This window comes from Cucumis melo, chromosome 1 (assembly GCF_025177605.1).
Source record: "Cucumis melo cultivar AY chromosome 1, USDA_Cmelo_AY_1.0, whole genome shotgun sequence".
Classification (NCBI taxonomy): Eukaryota; Viridiplantae; Streptophyta; class Magnoliopsida; order Cucurbitales; family Cucurbitaceae; genus Cucumis; species Cucumis melo.
The window spans coordinates 2500319-2519066 of NC_066857.1; the positions used below are offsets into that span (position 1 = coordinate 2500319).

At 28.6% G+C, this 18748-nt stretch overlaps 2 protein-coding genes and 1 non-coding gene across 3 annotated transcripts; 2 read left to right on the plus strand and 1 right to left on the minus strand.

Annotated features, from left to right (window-relative positions):
- The first annotated feature begins 134 nt into the window (after positions 1 to 134).
- Positions 135 to 5226, plus strand: LOC103495504 (bifunctional riboflavin kinase/FMN phosphatase-like). Its single transcript, XM_008457087.3, has 11 exons — positions 135 to 571; positions 693 to 776; positions 870 to 1059; positions 1161 to 1291; positions 2150 to 2219; positions 3169 to 3234; positions 3335 to 3486; positions 3574 to 3651; positions 4367 to 4500; positions 4644 to 4736; positions 4848 to 5226. The coding sequence occupies exons 2-11, from the start codon at positions 713 to 715 to the stop codon at positions 4980 to 4982; spliced, it is 1113 nt and encodes a 370-aa protein (XP_008455309.1). The 5' UTR covers positions 135 to 571; positions 693 to 712; the 3' UTR covers positions 4983 to 5226.
- Positions 5227 to 6258: 1032 nt separating this feature from the next.
- On the plus strand, positions 6259 to 6348 carry LOC127144342 (small nucleolar RNA R32/R81/Z41). The gene has a single exon (XR_007815998.1). It is a non-coding gene; the product is annotated as a small nucleolar RNA R32/R81/Z41 (small nucleolar RNA).
- A 2673-nt stretch (positions 6349 to 9021) lies between these two features.
- LOC103495505 (transcription factor bHLH162-like) lies at positions 9022 to 10052 on the minus strand. Its single transcript, XM_008457088.3, has 3 exons — positions 9864 to 10052; positions 9435 to 9764; positions 9022 to 9358 (listed from the first exon to the last, which is right to left on the minus strand). Exons 1-3 carry the CDS (start codon positions 10005 to 10007, stop codon positions 9215 to 9217), a joined length of 618 nt encoding a protein of 205 aa, XP_008455310.1. The 5' UTR covers positions 10008 to 10052; the 3' UTR covers positions 9022 to 9214.
- Between the last annotated feature and the right edge of the window lie 8696 nt (positions 10053 to 18748).

Consider the following 18748-nt stretch of genomic DNA (forward strand, 5'->3'; position numbering starts at 1 on the left):
ACTAAATTCTTTTAGAATTAAGAGTAGTTATCTAAATTTTATTTTATTTTATTTTAAGGACCGAACTAAAAACTCGAAATTGTAAATGTTTGAATTTATAAATTAGATATAAAATAAAGTTAAAATTGAAAGAGAACACAAGAAAACTATCTTAGTTTAGGACATCTATTTCCAACAGAAGTTTAGATGGAAAAAGAGAATTTATTTTTTACATAATAAGGAGGACAAGTTGAACGCCGTGATCATTATGATCACGAAGCAACTCAACATTCTAAACTTCGCGACAGCATAAATTGTTAAAAGCAAATTGATTCAAATCCAACAAAATTTCTGCGGTTGGCAAATAATATTAAGCATTGATCGCATCAAATTCAATCGTTGAAATCCACCATTTTCGTCTGTTTTCGTTCTTCAATCTCCACGAACAACAATCTGTCCTCTGCTAGCCTAGATGACTACTGGAAATATCCAATTCCCCTCCCAACTTGCCAAATTCGTCTTTCTTTCTCTCTCAACTTCAATCTATTTAGAAGCCTTTACATTATCGGTCGAATTCTGATTCCGATCATCAGTATTATTCCCTCCCCACTAGCTACTTTGTTCCTCAATCTTTATAATGGCGTTACACTTTTCATAATCAATGGCAGCTTCTTCACTAATCTGTTTCATTCACTGATAATTCTTAATTTCAGACTTATTACCTTCAGTTGCAATGAGTTTCGTTAATGGAGTTTCTGCTGTGATTCTCGATCTCGATGGAACCCTTTTGGACACTGGTGTGTAATTTTCTTCTTTGAATTTAGGTATTTATCTATTTTCTTGCTATAGTTGTATGTGTATATGAAGTAACACTGTTGTATTGTGTTCAGAGAGGGCGACAAAAGATGTGTTGAAGGAATTTTTGGGAAAGTATGGGAAAGTTTGGGAGAAGAAGAGGGAAGAGGAGAAGAGATTAGGGATGACCCAGAAAGAATATGCAGCTGCAATTATTAGGGATTATGGCCTTCCATTGACACCAGATCAATTTATTCAAGAAATTACTCCCATGTACAGGGAAAAGTAAGATTCCTGGTCTTATGTTTTGTTTGTTCCTTTGTGGGCAACGTTTTTTTTTTTTTTTTTTTTTTAATTTTTAATTTTTATGTTGAAATACTCTTTAGGTGGCCTTCTGTTAAAGCACTTCCTGGTGCTGATCGTCTTATCAAACATCTGTACTCTCATAAGATCCCGTTCGGGCTCGCTTCAAATTCTTCAAGTGAATATATCCATGCTAAAATTTCTTGTATGAAAGGTAGTTTCTGTTTCATATGCGCCTAATTAATTCATTTATTTGTCTAATTGCTAATTTGTAATCTCCAACTCCAATTTCATGTTAAAAAACAAAAAACCTCAAGGGCTGGGGAGAGAGCTCCCCAACCCAAGAAAGTTTTCCGATATAATTATTTTGATAAAGTTACTGTGGTGCAATGGATAACGGATCCCTTTAGAATTTAATTATAAGGGTATTAATTGAGGAGGTCGTGCAATCCACCTCACAAAGCCAAAGGATGAATACATTTAGTGATGGTCCTTTTCTGATGCACATCTTTTGCTTGGTCTGGGGTTTAGCTTTAGCATACTCCTTTGTCTTCCTTTTCCAGTTATATGATATGATTAAGTTCCCCCCACTTTGTAGGGTCATATTCTTCTGATTGCTTTTCAGAAAAGCACATGTATATGTAACAAATGAAATTATTTTGCAACAGTTCTCACTCTTTTTTATCATTATTTTCTTTTGAGGTTGTCTGTTATGTGCTGAACATATCATGCTAATTTTGACTAATTATACCTAATGTTGTTTTCCCTTTTTTTTTCCCAGTAATTGCTTACAGCTTTCTTCAATCTCCAACTATCGTAACTCATTCTTATATGGACTAATTTAGGAAGTAATAATGGCTTTCTAATTCCCTATTGGTCGTTGGAGTGAACAATATTCTAAGTGGAGTAGTGGGAGTTGCATTAATTGTTTGCTTTGACTTCTTTACTTTTCTTTTTTTTGTCTTCATTTAGACTTCATGTTCTCTCGTTACATAACATTAGCGTTTTCTTACTGTCCAGCTTGCCCCCATATTTTGGTGTCAAATTGCATGATATCTCTTCTTGTGTGCAGGTTGGAGGGATTGGTTTTCTGTGATTCTTGGTAGTGACCAGGTTATTGAAGGGAAACCTGCTCCTTATCTGTAAAGTCTTTTTCTTTTGCATGAACCATCTTAATGAAGAGAAAAATTTGTCTCATTCCATCTTTTAGCCTTTTTCATGAGATAAACTGGTGTACACTAATCTCTCAAAGAATACTCAACTGCTTATTAATCTCAAAACGAAGTCTTCAGCCCTATTTATAGGCAAAAAACAAAGATTACAACCTAGCTTTACCCACATTACCGCAAGGGTAAAAGTTATAAAATAGAAGCTAAGACAGAGTATAACTTTTAAACAAAAGAGTAAAAATGACTCAACTAAAGAAACTTAAAGAAGTGCCCAAGAACTCCCAAGAAATATAAGGTTAAAAGGAAATACAACAAGATTTCCTAAAAGACATTACATTATGAACTCTGTTAATATTGAAAGTTTAAAAGCTTACTTTTGGTCACGTGGAAATGGAAGTCTAGGAACATCTTTATGTCCAATTATTGCGTTCTGGAATTCAAGTCATACATATTTAATGTTTTCAATGTAAGTTAATAATAAGATTGTTTTGTGGATTATTGATATCTTCAAAACCCAAATGCTAAAGGAAATGGTAACAATCAAATGTACGTAGAATTTATCTTTGGCGCAATGAGTGATGGAATTAGCTAAATCCATGAAAAACGAAGGAAATGTCTGAAAATGAGAGAATAAAACTTTTAGTAAATTGCAAAACAAAGTTGAAAATTGCTTCCGATACATGTCTTGTGAAGCTTACTAAATGAAAAAAAAGGCAACTGACAAACTAACAAAACTTTAGTGATGTGTTCATCTAAAAAGGTATGCTTGACTTCTAGTTAGTTAACTACGGCGAACTACTTCTCCTAATTAGTTTTTCAACTAATTTCCTTCAATTGTTAAGCATATGTGATTGATATCACTTAAATTTCACGTTATTCCTTGACTCTATCTTTCTCTAAACTGTTTTTTTTTGTTTTTTAGATTTGAAGAGGCAGCAAAGAGAATGGGTGTAGATGCTTCTCATTGTTTAGTTATTGAAGATTCCTTGTAAGTTCGCAGTTCCTTTTTACTGTAACTTTTTTATATATAAGTGTGGCAACTGCATCTCCGCCTTTTGCCTTTCTCTAAACAAGATATGTTCCAACAGGGTTGGCGTCAAAGCAGCTAAGGCAGCTAAGATGAAGGTTGTAGCTGTCCCATCCCGCGGGGAAATTGAGTGTTCTTCCTTGGCAGATGAAGTGCTTAATTCCTTATTAGAATTTCAGCCTGAGCTGTGGGGTCTTCCCTTATTTGAAGACTGTATGAATCTATTTTTCTTGTATTTTATTTTATTATAGTCTTTAATTTTCTAATCACCGTCTCAAGTTTTTTACATGATAATTTCAGGGGTAGATAGAACCTTACAAATTGATCCAATATATGTGAGCTCTCAATACGTTAATGGGTCCATGACTGAAATCTCAGGTTTGTGAGTTTGTATTTCTCTTATCTGGGTTGTAATGAATGCATAATCATCTAATGAATTATGATTGGGGATAATCTGTTTTACATTCATTCAAGTTTCAATCTTCAAATATTGTACTTCCAATATTAGATAACATGAGTTTTCTATATCAAAACTAACTGGCAAGGAGAAAAGTAGCTTCATCTATCTTATAAACATTTTGAATTGTCTATACTTTTCCAATGTGAGATCCTTAACCTGCCTCCTCAAAGTGGTGCCTCTTTGAGTTCACAATCTTTGAATTGGATCACAGTTTTTTGTTGGACCAAAAACAGTTTGGGCTTTATGGTTCTAGTAGCATAGACGATATAAAGTTTTGTCTCAAAACCAAAAGGCAAGGAGAAGTACAGGAACTTCATCAATCTTATGAACTCTTTCAATGTAGGATCTGTCAACATCTAGTCTCCAGTTTCTTGCGGATCATAATTTGCCGCTTGGAATGTAATAATGGCCATAACTTAAGTTCGGCTATCATTTTCTGACCAATTTTGTACCGCTTTTCAAGCTTTTGAGGTTAAAAAGGATTGAAATAAACTTAAATGGGTAAAATTAGTACAGTGCGACATCTGCTTTCTAAATTGCTTGGTTTGACCACGAGATCTGAAAAGTTGTTCATGTGTTGATTTGGTTTTTCAGAATGTTGTAGATCATGATGAGTTTAATGCATGGTTTCAGAGGATGCATCAATACCTGACCAAGTTTTTGGAACATTCTTCGGTTGGGCTGGCACTGGCACAGCTTGGACCATCAAGGTTGTGGTTAACATCGGATGGAATTGCAGTTCATGTACAAAAAAGAACAGGATCTGGGTACTTTACATTCCTCCATATATTTGAAATTTATATCATTTCAAGTTTGAGTTAGTTTTTGAGTTGCTTCCAATTATATATGATAACCCTATCCAATATTCAAGATTATCTAAAGTTTTCTTTTCATTTTTCATTTTTGACAGAAACTATGGTCAGTTGATGGATATAATAGCAAAGTATTTGAGCAGCAAATGCCATTCATGCTTGTTGGCTATATCCGCAGATTGAATAGCAAGGTAAATATTAGAACAAAGCCTTAACAATAATGAGTAATGTAAGATTTGTATCCAATAGAACTTTTATGTACATGTACCTCAAGCTTCACTTGATCAAACCTATGACTATAGGATCTTACAAATATGGATGTGAGAGAGATTGAAGAGTTCAAGTATATTGCGAAGACGTCACTTGACCGACCTATGTTTGTCAACCATTCTTGCACATCTCTTACTATAGAAGAAACTTCTAGCATTAATGGATGATATAGTTTGTAATCCACCAGATATCACTGTGTTTTCTTTGAAGCCATCATTCTGGTTCATGGGCAATTTCATTGCAATTGCTTATCTTCTTCATGTGGAGAAAACGTAGTTCGAAATAATGTGTGACCACTGGCTCAAATGATGTTTATTGTTATCGTATCTTTCTTTTCCAAGTAGACAAGATACTCAATAGAAAAAAATCAAGTGAACAAGATGAACAATTAGTATGGTTTCTTTAATTTAATCCGAGTAACCACTCTAATTTAATGTGATTTAATGATTTCTGCATTTAAGCTAGTCGCTATGTGTAAATATAAAAGGAGCATATTCAAATATAGCAAAATTTTAGATTTATCAATAATAGAAACACCGATAAACTTCTATTGTCACTGATAGAAGCATATCAATGCCTATTAATGATAGAATACAAAATTTTGTTATATTTTATAAATTGTTTGCTAAATTTACTATTTTTTATAATTATTTAATATAAAAGGTATTTACATAAATGTAGCAATATTTTAGATCTTTTCGTTAACCGTTTCAATCTTTTGTTTTTGGTTTTTACATTAAATTATATATATTTGTTTTTTTTAAAAAAATATCAAATGTATTTTTTTAGAAGTTTCTTTTATCATTTTCAATTTTTTTTTACAATTTTAAAAATAACTTTTTGTTAAAAAATAAATAATAAAGAAGTTACTAGACTAAATTGATGTCTATCATTAATATAATCTAAAACTTTAGTATATTTTGTAAATATTTTTAATAATTTTATTATTTACAATAATCGTTCAAAAGTACATCAATTTCATTTCAATTATAAGTCAAAAGAAAATATCTCACTTTTCTTTTTCTTTTTTTTTTTCATTATATAATACATTTAAGTTTTTTTTCTAAAAAAAAATTACATCACTTTTATTAACAAGTATAAAAATGTATTTTAAAAGGTTTTTTTTTTCCTAAAAAAATAATAAATAGCAAAAAAAATTTGTGGATATTTATTAGCCAATAAAATAGTTGAGACGAAAGGAAGGAAGAAAAAGAATAATATAAAAATTGTAGAGAATAGTGTTAAATCTGCAACCAAACATCAAATTAGGGCATCAAATTCTATGGCTATATAAACTTCTTCCTTCTTCCCACTCCTCATTCTCCCTTTCGGCTACCTACACAATCTCTCTGTTTTTCCAAATGACATACATTCTGCTTTTCTAATCACTTCATCTTCTCTTCTCTGTTAATTTTTCTTTTTCTTTTTTGTTTTTTTTGATTCCGATGAACATGATGAAGGAGAAAAAGATTGGATGATGACCCATGATCTCAAAAACATCCTCTATTTCGCTACGTTCTTTCTGATTCATCCTTTTTATTTATTTATTTTTCCTTATGTTCTTTAAATCCTTTGTTTTTATCAATTTTTAGAATTTATTTTGGTAACTTTCTTGTTTTAGTTCGTTGTTTCCTTCGGTTTTTAAGTGTTGATTTGTGTTTTTCAGATCGTTTAGGAACTTATTGCGAAATGTTTGATTTAGAAACCATTGGTGAACACAAAAGAGTAGTTTTTTGTTTTCTTTTTCTATATGGATTTCAGAAAATGGTAATTGAATTTCTTGGTAACATCCAAAATGGTAAATTATATTTAAAATTGAGATCAAATGATGGATTTAACGAAACTAGATGGGATTGTAATTAGACCTATGGAAACATATAAGCTGCTAGTGATGAGTAAAAATTGAATTATATACTACATGTGCTTGTTGAACATAAAGTAGCCCTAATTTGTAGAATGAATGGCTGCATATTGTAATTTATGTATGAAAAATAGTCCAATTCAATTGGGATATCAAACATAAGTTGTAGAAAGTATATTTATCAAAATTCCTTCCTCATAGGAATTAATTTTTGTGGATTTATCATGACTATATTCTTCTCTTTCTTTTGCATTAGGAGGTAATTGGTTGAAATCTCGATGATCCAAAGAGGATTTAAAATTAAATAAATGGGTAACAAAAGAAATTAGAAATCTCATTTACAAAAAGAGGTTGATCATAACCCTTATGAATTGGGTTAGTTGTAAAAATGGAGGGGTTAGTTTCAATAACTTAGTACTTAGGAATTAATTTTTTGTTTTCTAGACAATTAAATATTTTATAGGGTTTGAAGGGTTGGTGGAGTTGTGCATAAGAACTTTGGATTTGATTTTATTTAAAAACAATGGAAGTTATTGTATTAATGTGGATGACAATTTTGGAAGAATGGATGAGTAATTTAAACATGGAAAGTGATAAAGAGTTGTGACTATTAAAAGCTAATTCTTCCCAAGCAATATATATATATATATATATATATATATATATATATATATATATATATATTTTTGTGCAATCTTGAGTTTTTTGCATTTTTCGTAAAAATTGAAATTTTAAAATATTTTAGTTTATTTTATTATATTTGAAAATAATAACTTTTAAAAATTCTTTTAGTTTTAGGAGATCACTATAGTTTTTTAAAAGATTTTTAAGAGGTGTTTTCATGTAAACTACCAAAAGTACTCCGATCAACACGTCAAACCGTTTAGATCATGATATACGATTGTGTATTTCATTTTAAATAATATATTTTAATAATAGATGATCCTTTAATATATATTACAAGGATATATGATCATGTTAATAGCCAACATAAGTGATCATACAAAAATTAAAATCTAAGAAATCGTGTTGATTATTTAAAACGATATCTACTCATACTGAATATCTATGAGATTTAAATAGAAGAATATCGTTTAAAAATAGAAGAAAAAAAAGGTGTAAAATCATTTGATAATATCCAAGATAAATCATTTATGAAAATATTATGGTTTTTATTTTTTATTACATGCATAGTAATAAATCAACAAATTATATAAAAATAATAATTTAATTATAAAATGGGCCTAAAGTCTTTCTTTCTTTTTGTTTTAAGTATTTTTAAGATTGGAACTAAATTAGTGTCTATCAATGGACAATAAAAAGCAACACAATTAAAAGAAATTATGATATATATCTTTTGAAAATTTTATTTAGAGTTGAAGAACCTATCATTTGGTTGTAAGTAGTAACTTCTTCATATGTAAAGTTTTATGCTATTTCTAATATGATATGGTATAGCCTATCTTTCTCAAAGCCTATTTGGTCTAATAGAATCATATATTGCCTATACCTTACTTTTTCTTTTTTCCTTCTTTTAACCATTTGACACTTTATTATTACACATTCCATCTCTTTTGTTCCAAAATTACAATTTTCACTCTCATAAACTTTGTTTATTTCAAAAACAAAACATTTTTTGACATCTAACTATCGAGTTGTACATTAGACAATCGTAGCAATTGTTATAATCATAAATTGGAGAACTTTTTTTTTCCTCTACGGTAGATGTGAAATAATATGGAGACTTGCGCCCTTCGAACTTCAAATATAAAGGTATATGTCAAATATATATACTTTGATCATTGTTATTAGGATTCGTTTGATAATTTTCATGTTTCATGTTTCTTGTTTCTCATTTTTAAAGAAACATAATGTTCTTTTTTCTTTTTTTACAAATTTTAACAAAACGTTTAAAAAAATTAGGTTAAATTTGAGGAACAGCGAAGAATAGTTTCTTCCGGTTTCGTTCTCACCTTATATTATGCGTTTTAATAATGCATTAAAAAAACGACATTTAGTTGAAATGATTTACATGTGTACACTACTTTATTCTTTGTCGTGCACGTCATAGTTTTGACTTGACATTATTTAAGACAAATGACTTAAGTTAGAGATACAATGTCGATTAAAATATGTGCATCATGAAAAAGAAAGAAACGAAACGTTATCAAACGAGATCTTAGAATATCCATTTCAATCACTATATTTTACCACTTTTAAAAGTGACAAATTTGGTATATTCATTTTCAAATAATCAATTTTTTAGAAGTAGGAGTGAAAATAAATTAAAACGAAATGTTTAAGATCAAAATAAACCAAAAAATTTTGAAGTATGAAAATAAAAATAAAGGGAAGTAAAAGGATGCATAGATCAAAGTACTTTTGGTGTAAAGTCCCAATACATTTGGAGCCAACAAACTCTGACTGACAAATACTTTCTCTTTTCAGCACTTTGTTTTGTTTTGTTTTGTTTTGTTTTCTATTTTAAAATCTCATGTTTTGTTTGTTAACTTAATTAAGCATAACATTTTCCATAACTTAAATATCCCAATTCTCAGATGGAAATTCTTCCCACCATTGCTTCTCCTTCTGCAATTCAACATCACTGTTCGATCCGTAAACCAATCTCTTCAATCTCTCCGTCGCTTTCGTCGTCCCAAATTCGACCATCGAATCACCAAGCTGCACCAAAAAACTCGATCATTACCCATCATAAATAAATATAATGTGTCATGTGTTTGTTTGTTAAGGTGATTACTTCTGCATGGATGGTGTGAAAAACAGATTTCCCAGAAACAGAGAAGCTTGCATTAACAACTTCAATGCCTTCTTCTTGAAGAATCCTAAGGGTTTCACATAACAGATACTGATTATCGATTCCACTGCTTAAAACTATCTCTAAACTTTTACCCATTTGGTTTATTTTAAGCTGAGGAGAAGACGAAGAAGAAGAATCCATGTTTATGGCGCTTTTGTTTTTCCCTTGTAATCGATTTTTCTTTTCTTTAGCTGAATTCACTTTCTTCTCCAGATCTTTTATGTACTTAATTGCTACGTCAATCTGATCGGGCAATGCCAATGAAACCTCCTGCATTAAAAACAGAGAACCGATTAACATAGTATATATAAAATCAGAGACTAACTACTACGTTGAATGTGGGAATATTGAGAAATTAAAAAGCTGGACCTTTGAATATTGTTGTGGGACGAGGGACTTGAGTTGATCACAGAGGTTTTTCATTTGATTTCTTCTGTTTTTTTCTATGATTCGGCGTTCGATCTTGGCGGCGGTGGAGGATGAAGCTGAGAACTGAAAATTGGGATATTCCATTCGATGAAGAAGGATGAATGGGAAAAATGTGTTTTTGTGTTTGTTTGATTTACGGAAATGTTGTTGTAGCGAAGGAGGGAGATTTATATATACCTTTGTGGAAAAGTGAGGATAGAGGTGGCAAATCGACGTCATTTTGAGTGATGCCAGCAAGGTTACGTGAGCACTCCGCCATTGGAGGGACCTCACAGATTTAAAGTGTGGATGTGTTATCGATTACGATTTCATGAACATTATTGACCAAAAGTTTGAATATCACCAAAAAGAAGAAAGACTTACATTCAAATATATGTAGGAGATAAAGTTAATAATTAAATTTAGAGACCAAAATCCAAAAAAAAAAATAAACTAAAATTTTTAGGAATAAATATAATATTTTGAAATTTAATAACAAATGAAAACTAAACGGGTAGGTTTGGTACAGAATCTAAAAACAAGAATTAAATTCAAAAGAAAATTGTATAATTATTTTTTGTAAGATTATAGAATTTATAGGAAAGATTGAAATTTTGATTTATGTCATATAATTTTTAATTAGAATTATTCCAATGGTTTGATAAAATTTTCATAGTAAATAGTTCCTATGAGAGGATTTAATAAACCAAAGTTGACTATATATAAAATTTAATATTTAAGTTTAATTTCATTCCCATCATAAGACCAAACTTACGGTTTAACCTATTTTAATATATAATAAATTATATATTTTATTTAAAAAAATTTGAATTGAGAACATGACATAATATATTTTTTATGTTTTTTATCTTTATTTAAAATAATTCTGCAGTATAAAGTTTAAAATTCAAATCTTGAATGTAATGAAAACCTAAAAATGTTGCTTTTCGGAATTTGTATTATTTAGATCACATAATCCAAAAAATAAAAATAATAAAGATAGAATTCAAGTTATCTACCAAACATGTATTTACTAAGCTCAATGAATCTAAAAACATAAATAAAATGCAGATTGCAAATCAACATACTCTTAAAATCTATAAGGGTATTGTTCACATGATATTTCTATTGTTCACGTGAGATTTTTAAAGAAATTTGATGCTTACACTTGATTGGAGAAAGCTCCTCTATTATAGAGTTGCTTAGTGGGTTTTTTTGGATTTGGGCTCGATCTGGTTCATGTAACATATTCACTTACTCAATTACATGAATTTGTGTCATATTTAATTTTAGGCTAAATTAAGCTTATTTTCTTGGTTTAATTGAATTTTAGTCAAGTAATTAATATTTAATTGAACCAAAATAATTAATTTGATCCAAAACGTGTAGAATTGTCCAAATACAATTATTTTAGTAAATGACGTGTCAATTTGTAAATGATTCCAAAATTTCTTATTCAACAGGTATTGTTACAAGAAAAAGAAAATCAAATGTAAAAATTTATTGTCGTTCTCAATTTTTAATGTTCGTAGAAAGTAGTACTAAATTTTATATTGATCCTTGAACTTTGTATGTTATTCTATTTTAGTTTTTAAAAGTGTGTTTAGTCCATAAACTTTTAAAAAGAACATATTTTGGTCTTTGTTGTTGAGATTCCATTAACTCTAAAATGAATGGTGAAGTGGACTTCTATGTTTGGATGGCTAGGATGTCAAATTACGATAATCATTTTTAATAACATGAGATTTTAATTTTTAACTGAAGACTAGATGGTAAATTGATGTTTTATCATAGTTCTAGATTTTGATCGTCACCATTTTTGTGCATTCTCATTCTACTTCACTTTCTCAACTTATATGTTTGATGCAATTCATCTTTATATAAATATTTTAGTGTTTGAAATTTGGGATATTTGTGATTATTGAGGTGTTTTTTTTTTCTAGTTTATTTTACTTTGTCATAGATATGTTAAATACCAATATGTCAGTTTTGTTTATTTATGTTTTATTCTACTCAATGCTATTTTTCTTATTTGCTTCAAGATTTTAATTTAATAAATAAACAAATAAACGGCGTGGAGTTGAGAGGAGATGTGTGAGAGATTGAAGTTTTGGAGGAAAAGAAGAAAATTAGGTTTTAATTCGAGTTTATTTAGCAGTTCATGGTTATTTTTCAAATTAATTAATACAATAGATCTAATATCCCAATCATCCAAACATAGAAAGCCACGTCATCATTCATCCAAGACGTTAATAAAATTCGAAGGACTAAAGTAAGGTTTTTCTTAAAGTTCGAAAATTAAAACAAGCAAAAAAAAAATAGAACATTTATTCCCATCTATCGGAGGGACAAAAAGGAAAAAAAAAAAAAAAAAAAAAAAAAGCCACGTCTCTTCTTTGAATTTTGATGACTTCTATTTTTTTTTTTAGCTTTTAAAAGAAATTAGGGGACACTCTAAACTTTTTCTCTTTTTTTTTTTGTTCTATGATTTAAATTTTAAATTATCACACATTTTAAAACAATCTTTCTTAATAAATATCATACAAAAGTTATAATTCTATTAATTAAGCTCCTAAAAATGGTTATAATTCAAATTAAACTAGACTCTCAATTAAAAATTTCTTTAAACATGTCAATGCATTAACTACTATTGTCTAATTTTATTATTATGATATTCGAATTGGTTTGATCCTTATTATTCCTATAATTTTTGTATTTAAACAAAAAAAAAACCAAGGTAATATACTAATGAAAATCACGAGTTCTATAGATAATCAATCTAGATTCATTTTGCCATACTCATATTTAATTATAAACTATATATATAATATATATAGTCAACCTTGCAAGATTCTTATTCCTTCTTCTTCTTCTTCTTCTTCTTCTTCTTATTATTATTATTATTATTATTATTATTTTAGGAATCTTTGCATCATATTATATTATGTTGAAAAAGACCCCATTGTTAATAAAATCTGATTTAATAAACTTATAGGTTATGGACTCCTAAAAGCTTCTGCTTTTATATGAACTAAAAAGGGTCTTTCAAAATTTTAAAAAGAAAAATAGTGGGACTCAACTTTATTAAAGTAAATTTTGATTTCACATTTAACAATAAAACTAATATTATTTTTACAATTTTCTTATGAATTCAACTAAAACATTATGAATTCAAGTATTAGCATTTTTCCCATTTTCCATTTTGTCTTTATTCATATATATATATATATATATATATTCAATTTAATGTTTTGTGCTTTAAAAAAAGAAAAAGAAGAAGAAGAAGAAGAAGAAGAAGAAGGTTTTCTCAAGAATGCATGGAACATTATTATTCTTAATTTTTCTTAGAATAATTAATTTGACTCCACTAAGATCATTATAAAATATATTCTTATTCTGTAATTGTAGGTACACCATTCTTTAATACTTTCTGCACTTCTCTTTTTTCTTTTCTTTTTATAGGCCAATCATATATTATACATAAGTTTAAATTTGGTTCTCATTCTAACTACAAAAATATAAGTCAAATAATTCATATATCCTTAATTAAAACTTCTTTAAATCATTGGATTAATTTGACAATTTAAGTCTAATTAAATATATGACTACCTATACCTAACATTCTTAACAAATTTCCTCCCATACATTTCTTCAACCCTTTCTTAAATTCTTCGAATTCTCCTACATTTTAACAACAATAACTCATTAACTAAAAATAGAAAATGAAAAACCGATGTCACACGTTCACATTTACATATACCATTTGTTGAATGTTTATATGTTTAGTGAAAGAATTAGTGTGTACGCTAGTATATTGATATATCGGTTGTGATTAATTATAATGTGTATCGATACAACCATTCACATTATTCACACTATCTACATATATTTTTAATATTTAATTATTTTTCTCTTATTATTATTATTATTTATAAATTTCTATTTTGTCATTTGATTTGTTCAAACCACATGAATAGATGGATGCTAATAGGATATGCTCTCTTGAGAAGATATCAATGAGGGAAGTGATGTTTCTGATTTCTAATGTGGGTATGATAATTATTGAAGACTTTATATTGGGAAAATATTTACGATAGTTACTTTAAAATTATTTTTGGTTTCTAAACTTTTATAAAAGTAAAAATTTAGTCTCTAAACTTTAGTTTGTAAAAATTTAATCTATACTCGTAATCTTGTAACGAATTAGTCCTTGAACTTTACTATGTAATAATTTAAAAATTAGGGTTAAAATTTAAGGAGACTTCTTACTAAAACAAACCGATTAACTAATTAGAGTTTCAACATTTTTATAAAGTACAAAGTCTACATCATAAAACAATAAAAATTAATGTTTAATTTTAAGGAATTTGTTTACTTTAGAAACTAAATTATCACACATTTGAAAATATATAAATCATTACACATTTGTATTTTTTTAAACCGACCTGACCCGATCCATTTCGACCCAACACGAAGATGGGTTGGGTCGGGTCGAACTACTAAATTAATCGTGCATTTCGAGTAGGGTCGATTGCGAAGGAAACCAGACCCGACCCAACCCAATTACACTCCTATATACAAGAACTAAATCATTACACATTAAAGCTTATGGACTAAATAATTATAAAATTGAAAGTACAAGAACTAAATCGTTTCAAACCAAAATTTAAGAACTAAATTGTTACTTAAGGAAATGTGCGAAAAACACAAAAAAAAAAAGTATTTTAACCTAATATTTAGGTCAACTTTTATACATATCATTTTGCCACCAAAATAGACAAAAAAAATTTCTTTCATATTTCAACTTTTACAAATCACACGAATTAGTTGATGGTATATATTCGAGGATTATTTGAATCAAACATCTTCAAACAAACATTATCACGATTATATTCAAAGATGAAAAAGAAAAAAAAAAGAGAGAGGGAGAAAGTGATGAAGTTTGGAGTGAGAGATCTTTTCTTGGCGATGTGACCCCAAATTGCCAAGTTGTTTATCACTATTTGAATTGCGGCTAATGCCAATTCCCATTCCCTTTCTAATTATGTGGGCATACCTCATGACTCATGCACCCACTTTCCCTTTTGTTTTCATTTCTATTTTGAAAATTAAAGTTAGCTTGTTCACGTCGAATTTTATTTTAAGTTTTATTAGTGATTTAGAGAAATCGAGTTATTAGGTTAAGAGTTTTGCTTTGGTTCGAGTGAAAGTTTATTTAATATGTTTATTTATAATTTATAAAGTTCTTGTCTGTAACATAGAGATGTTAATTAGTTTAACTTTTTTTTTCGTTAGTATTTACTTTTGAATCAAAATTGTAAGGATTACTAATGGATAAGGTTTTTTTCTCCTAAACATTAACTAACCAATTTAGGATAGACAACGAATTAATCTTAAAAACCATACGAACAAATAACGAAAAAAATATTATGTAGATTTTTGTATCTGTCATTAACAATATCATAGATAATATAATGTCACTGACATGTCATAGAGGATAAAAGAGCACCAAAGAATGATGCACTACACATAGTAACAAGAAACCAATCTAAAAGAAAAATAATTATACACCATCAAATATTTTTCATATAAATAAGATATTCAAATTTTGTTCGTAATAAATAAGCCAATCATACTCCAATAATAAACATCCTAACACAAATTTTAATTCTTATAGCAATTGTTTTTCCTAAACTTTTATTGAATAAAATTAGTTGAAATTCAAAATCATATAAAATTTTTAAAAGTATAGTTTGGTTCATATAATTAAATTATTATTATTAGTTTATCTAACACTATACTAAACTTTTTAATTTGAAATTAAATTTTACCAAACATTATAATTTTTTTTAATGAATTTTTCAAAATGTAAAGTTGACAACGATTGTCGTTTTAAAAGTCATAACAATTCCAAACGAAATTTTAATTTATTCAAAGCTAACTAGAAACTTCTTTGACTTTGACCACTTAATTAGGCCAACTATTTTAATTTCTTTTTGAACATTATACTCTAGTCTACTTTTTTTTTTTTTATAGTATTTTGATTTTGTAAATGTGGACATAGTTAACATTAGTTGTGAGTGAACAAAAATTACATTTTTTGTCTATTAAGTTTGGTTTGCACAGAGTACAGTCATTTAAGTTGACCCAACCTAAACTTGAACTTTATTTATCATATATATAAATAAATAAATAAATAAATTTTAAAGTTTGACTTTACTTTCAACTTTTAATTAACATTTTTTCTTTTGGCATTGTTATAGTATTTGTATAATGGATATATATTTGATATTCGTCCTCTCAAGTTTAGAAGATTTTATTTATTATTATGTACTGTTTTATATATATAGACAGATACAGTTATTTTAATTTACTAAAAGAATAATATTTTGATAACTCAACCAACATGAATTTCAAGGGTCAATTGAAGTTCTTGTGTGTGATTTTTAGGATAACAATCGAGATAAACCCCTATTTCAACCTCGTATGTGTTTTTATTTTGAGTTTCCAAATTAAACTCAACAATTTTAACTTTGAGATTTACTCATAGCTGACTTAGCTTTATTTTTATACTTTGATAAAATACTTTCCTTGATTTTTAATATTATTATTTTTCTAGTGAGAATTACTTGGATAGGACAATTTAAACTTTTTTTAGAAAAAAACTTAGGAACTAAAAAGGTACATTTTGAAAGTTCGAGGATCAAATGAGTCTATTCTTAAAACCCTAAAAAAAAAAAAGAATACATTTTTAAAATTAAAAAACAAATGCACATATTATATTCTAATTTTGGAGACTAAAAGGTTAACTTTTACTATTATTTTAAACTTAGAGGGATCAAAGTGGTTGTATTAATAATAACAGTAAATACTTAAAAAAAAATTGATAATAAAAGTAAAATTTTTAATTTAATATTTAAAAAGAAAATGAAAAGATTTTAACCATTTGAAAATCCTCACTTCCAAACATGACTTAAGAGTGGTAAAAAAGAATGAAGCTTATGGTAACATTGTCGAATGGGAGAACCCAATAACTCACATGCAAATTTAAATTCAAATTGGAAGATAATGATTTCATACTATTATAGTCTAAAGATTATAATAATAATCGCCAACTCTAATAACTCACTACCCTTCATTATAAACGTCCGTAAAAATGGTAAGCTAATATAAAAATCATATTTGAAATTGTAAAGTAAAAGGTTAATGATCAATAGTTTCATATCTAAAGTGGTCCTCTCTAAAGACTTGGACTTTATATATATGGATGAACACATGTACTACTTTGTAAGTATTCTCTTTTATAAAGTCTTGTTCACATGGACATTGGATCAATTTGAGAGCAACAATACACTTGAAGATTTGAAGGTTTTTCCTACTTTCCTTTTTGCTTCTATGTGACTTGGTTTTTTCTCCAACATAATAGGCATTATGATCTATGGAGGTATCTTTGTTGTGGGTAAGTTTAAAATATATTGAGTCGGCTTACGAGGGAGCCTAGTTGAACGTCTAGACCCATAGAAACCTAGTAGAGCTCTCAGAATGATTCACCGAATCCTAGAAGAGGTATGAAAATTCATTAACCGGAAGAGCCTATATAGAGGTAAAAAAGAACCCTTGGGGAGGGTCTTGAGGGAGCAAATAGGACTTATAGAAGAGCTTCGAGGGAGCATATAGGACCCACAAGAGCTCAAAGCGAAAAACTCATAGATCAGAAGCCTAATAGAGTTCAGAAAACTCATATGATCAAGAGCATATGAGAGCTTAGATAACTCAAAGGAGAGAACCTAGTAGAGTTCAAATGATCTATGAAAGCCTAGAGAGACCTCGTAGAACTCATAGGAGAACTGAATGGAGCTTACAAGACCCATGAGAGTCAAATATACGAGGAATCTTGGAAGACCCTTGGGAGAACTTAAAAGGACCCACAGAGGCCTTGTAGTATAGCAATTAAGTTTAAAATGGTGCACGTTCTCAATTGATGAACCATAATAAGTTGAGTAAGTGGTGCACTTAATTACCGATTACTCATTAATGGTGTAACTTCTTATCAAGTATTAACTCAAAAGTTCCAAGGTTTAAAAGAGAAAACTATGAACCAGAACAACAGTTATACTCTACTCTCTTATATAAACTACTAAATTCATCGATTGAAAATACGTTTAAAATATTTTACTATTTTTTGTTTTGTTTTTTTTGACAATAATTGTGAGAAGGGAAAAAGACTTAAAGGGTCAATGTGTGTGTGCACCATATGATTGGATTGGGGCTTAGATTGTAGTAAAAACACATAAGTTTCTTGGACTATTCATAACCAGCCCAAAACCCAATCAAACAAGAATCTAAATAATGTATTATGTTATATTATATATCCACATGATTCATTTTACACAATTTTAATTTATTGATCACTTAAGAAAAATACCCTAAAGTTTCTCTAACCAAATATTCAAATTCATATTTGTTTACTTTTTTACAAAGGTTATATCCATTTTGATTCTTTTATCTTATATAATCAAACGTTATCGAGATCAAAATATTATTATCAATATCAATATTAGAATTTCAACTTTATATATTTAGATTAATAATTAAAATGTTCTACTTAAAAGACTAAATTATCTTTATAGAATGGCCTCGTGTTCAATCAGCTGCTGCTACCCTCGGTCATTCTACTTGGGTGAAAAGACTTTGAAATAGAGAAGGCCTACGACGATCTCACGAAGAACTGATCTCGATTCCACTAATCGGATAGGACTTCTCAGAAGGTACGAATTCTGCTTTAGTCGAGCCTTTTATATGGAAGAAGGCCTCAATGAAATGAACAAGTCAATGAAAAGTTCAGG

Excerpts from the sequence above, each read along its gene's own strand:
- LOC103495505 (XM_008457088.3), bottom strand. The coding sequence starts at position 10,007 with ATGGAATATCCCAATTTTCAGTTCTCAGCTTCATCCTCCACCGCCGCC. Across the intron at positions 9,765-9,863 it reads TCCCACAACAATATTCAAAG|GAGGTTTCATTGGCATTGCC; the intron begins GTCCAGCTTTTT and ends TTTTTAATGCAG. Across the intron at positions 9,359-9,434 it reads TTCACACCATCCATGCAGAA|CTTGGTGATTCGATGGTCGA; the intron begins GTAATCACCTTA and ends TTTTTGGTGCAG.
- LOC103495504 (XM_008457087.3), top strand. The coding sequence starts at position 713 with ATGAGTTTCGTTAATGGAGTTTCTGCTGTGATTCTCGATCTCGATGGA. Across the intron at positions 3,652-4,366 it reads GTCCATGACTGAAATCTCAG|AGGATGCATCAATACCTGAC; the intron begins GTTTGTGAGTTT and ends GCATGGTTTCAG. Across the intron at positions 4,501-4,643 it reads CAAAAAAGAACAGGATCTGG|AAACTATGGTCAGTTGATGG; the intron begins GTACTTTACATT and ends CATTTTTGACAG.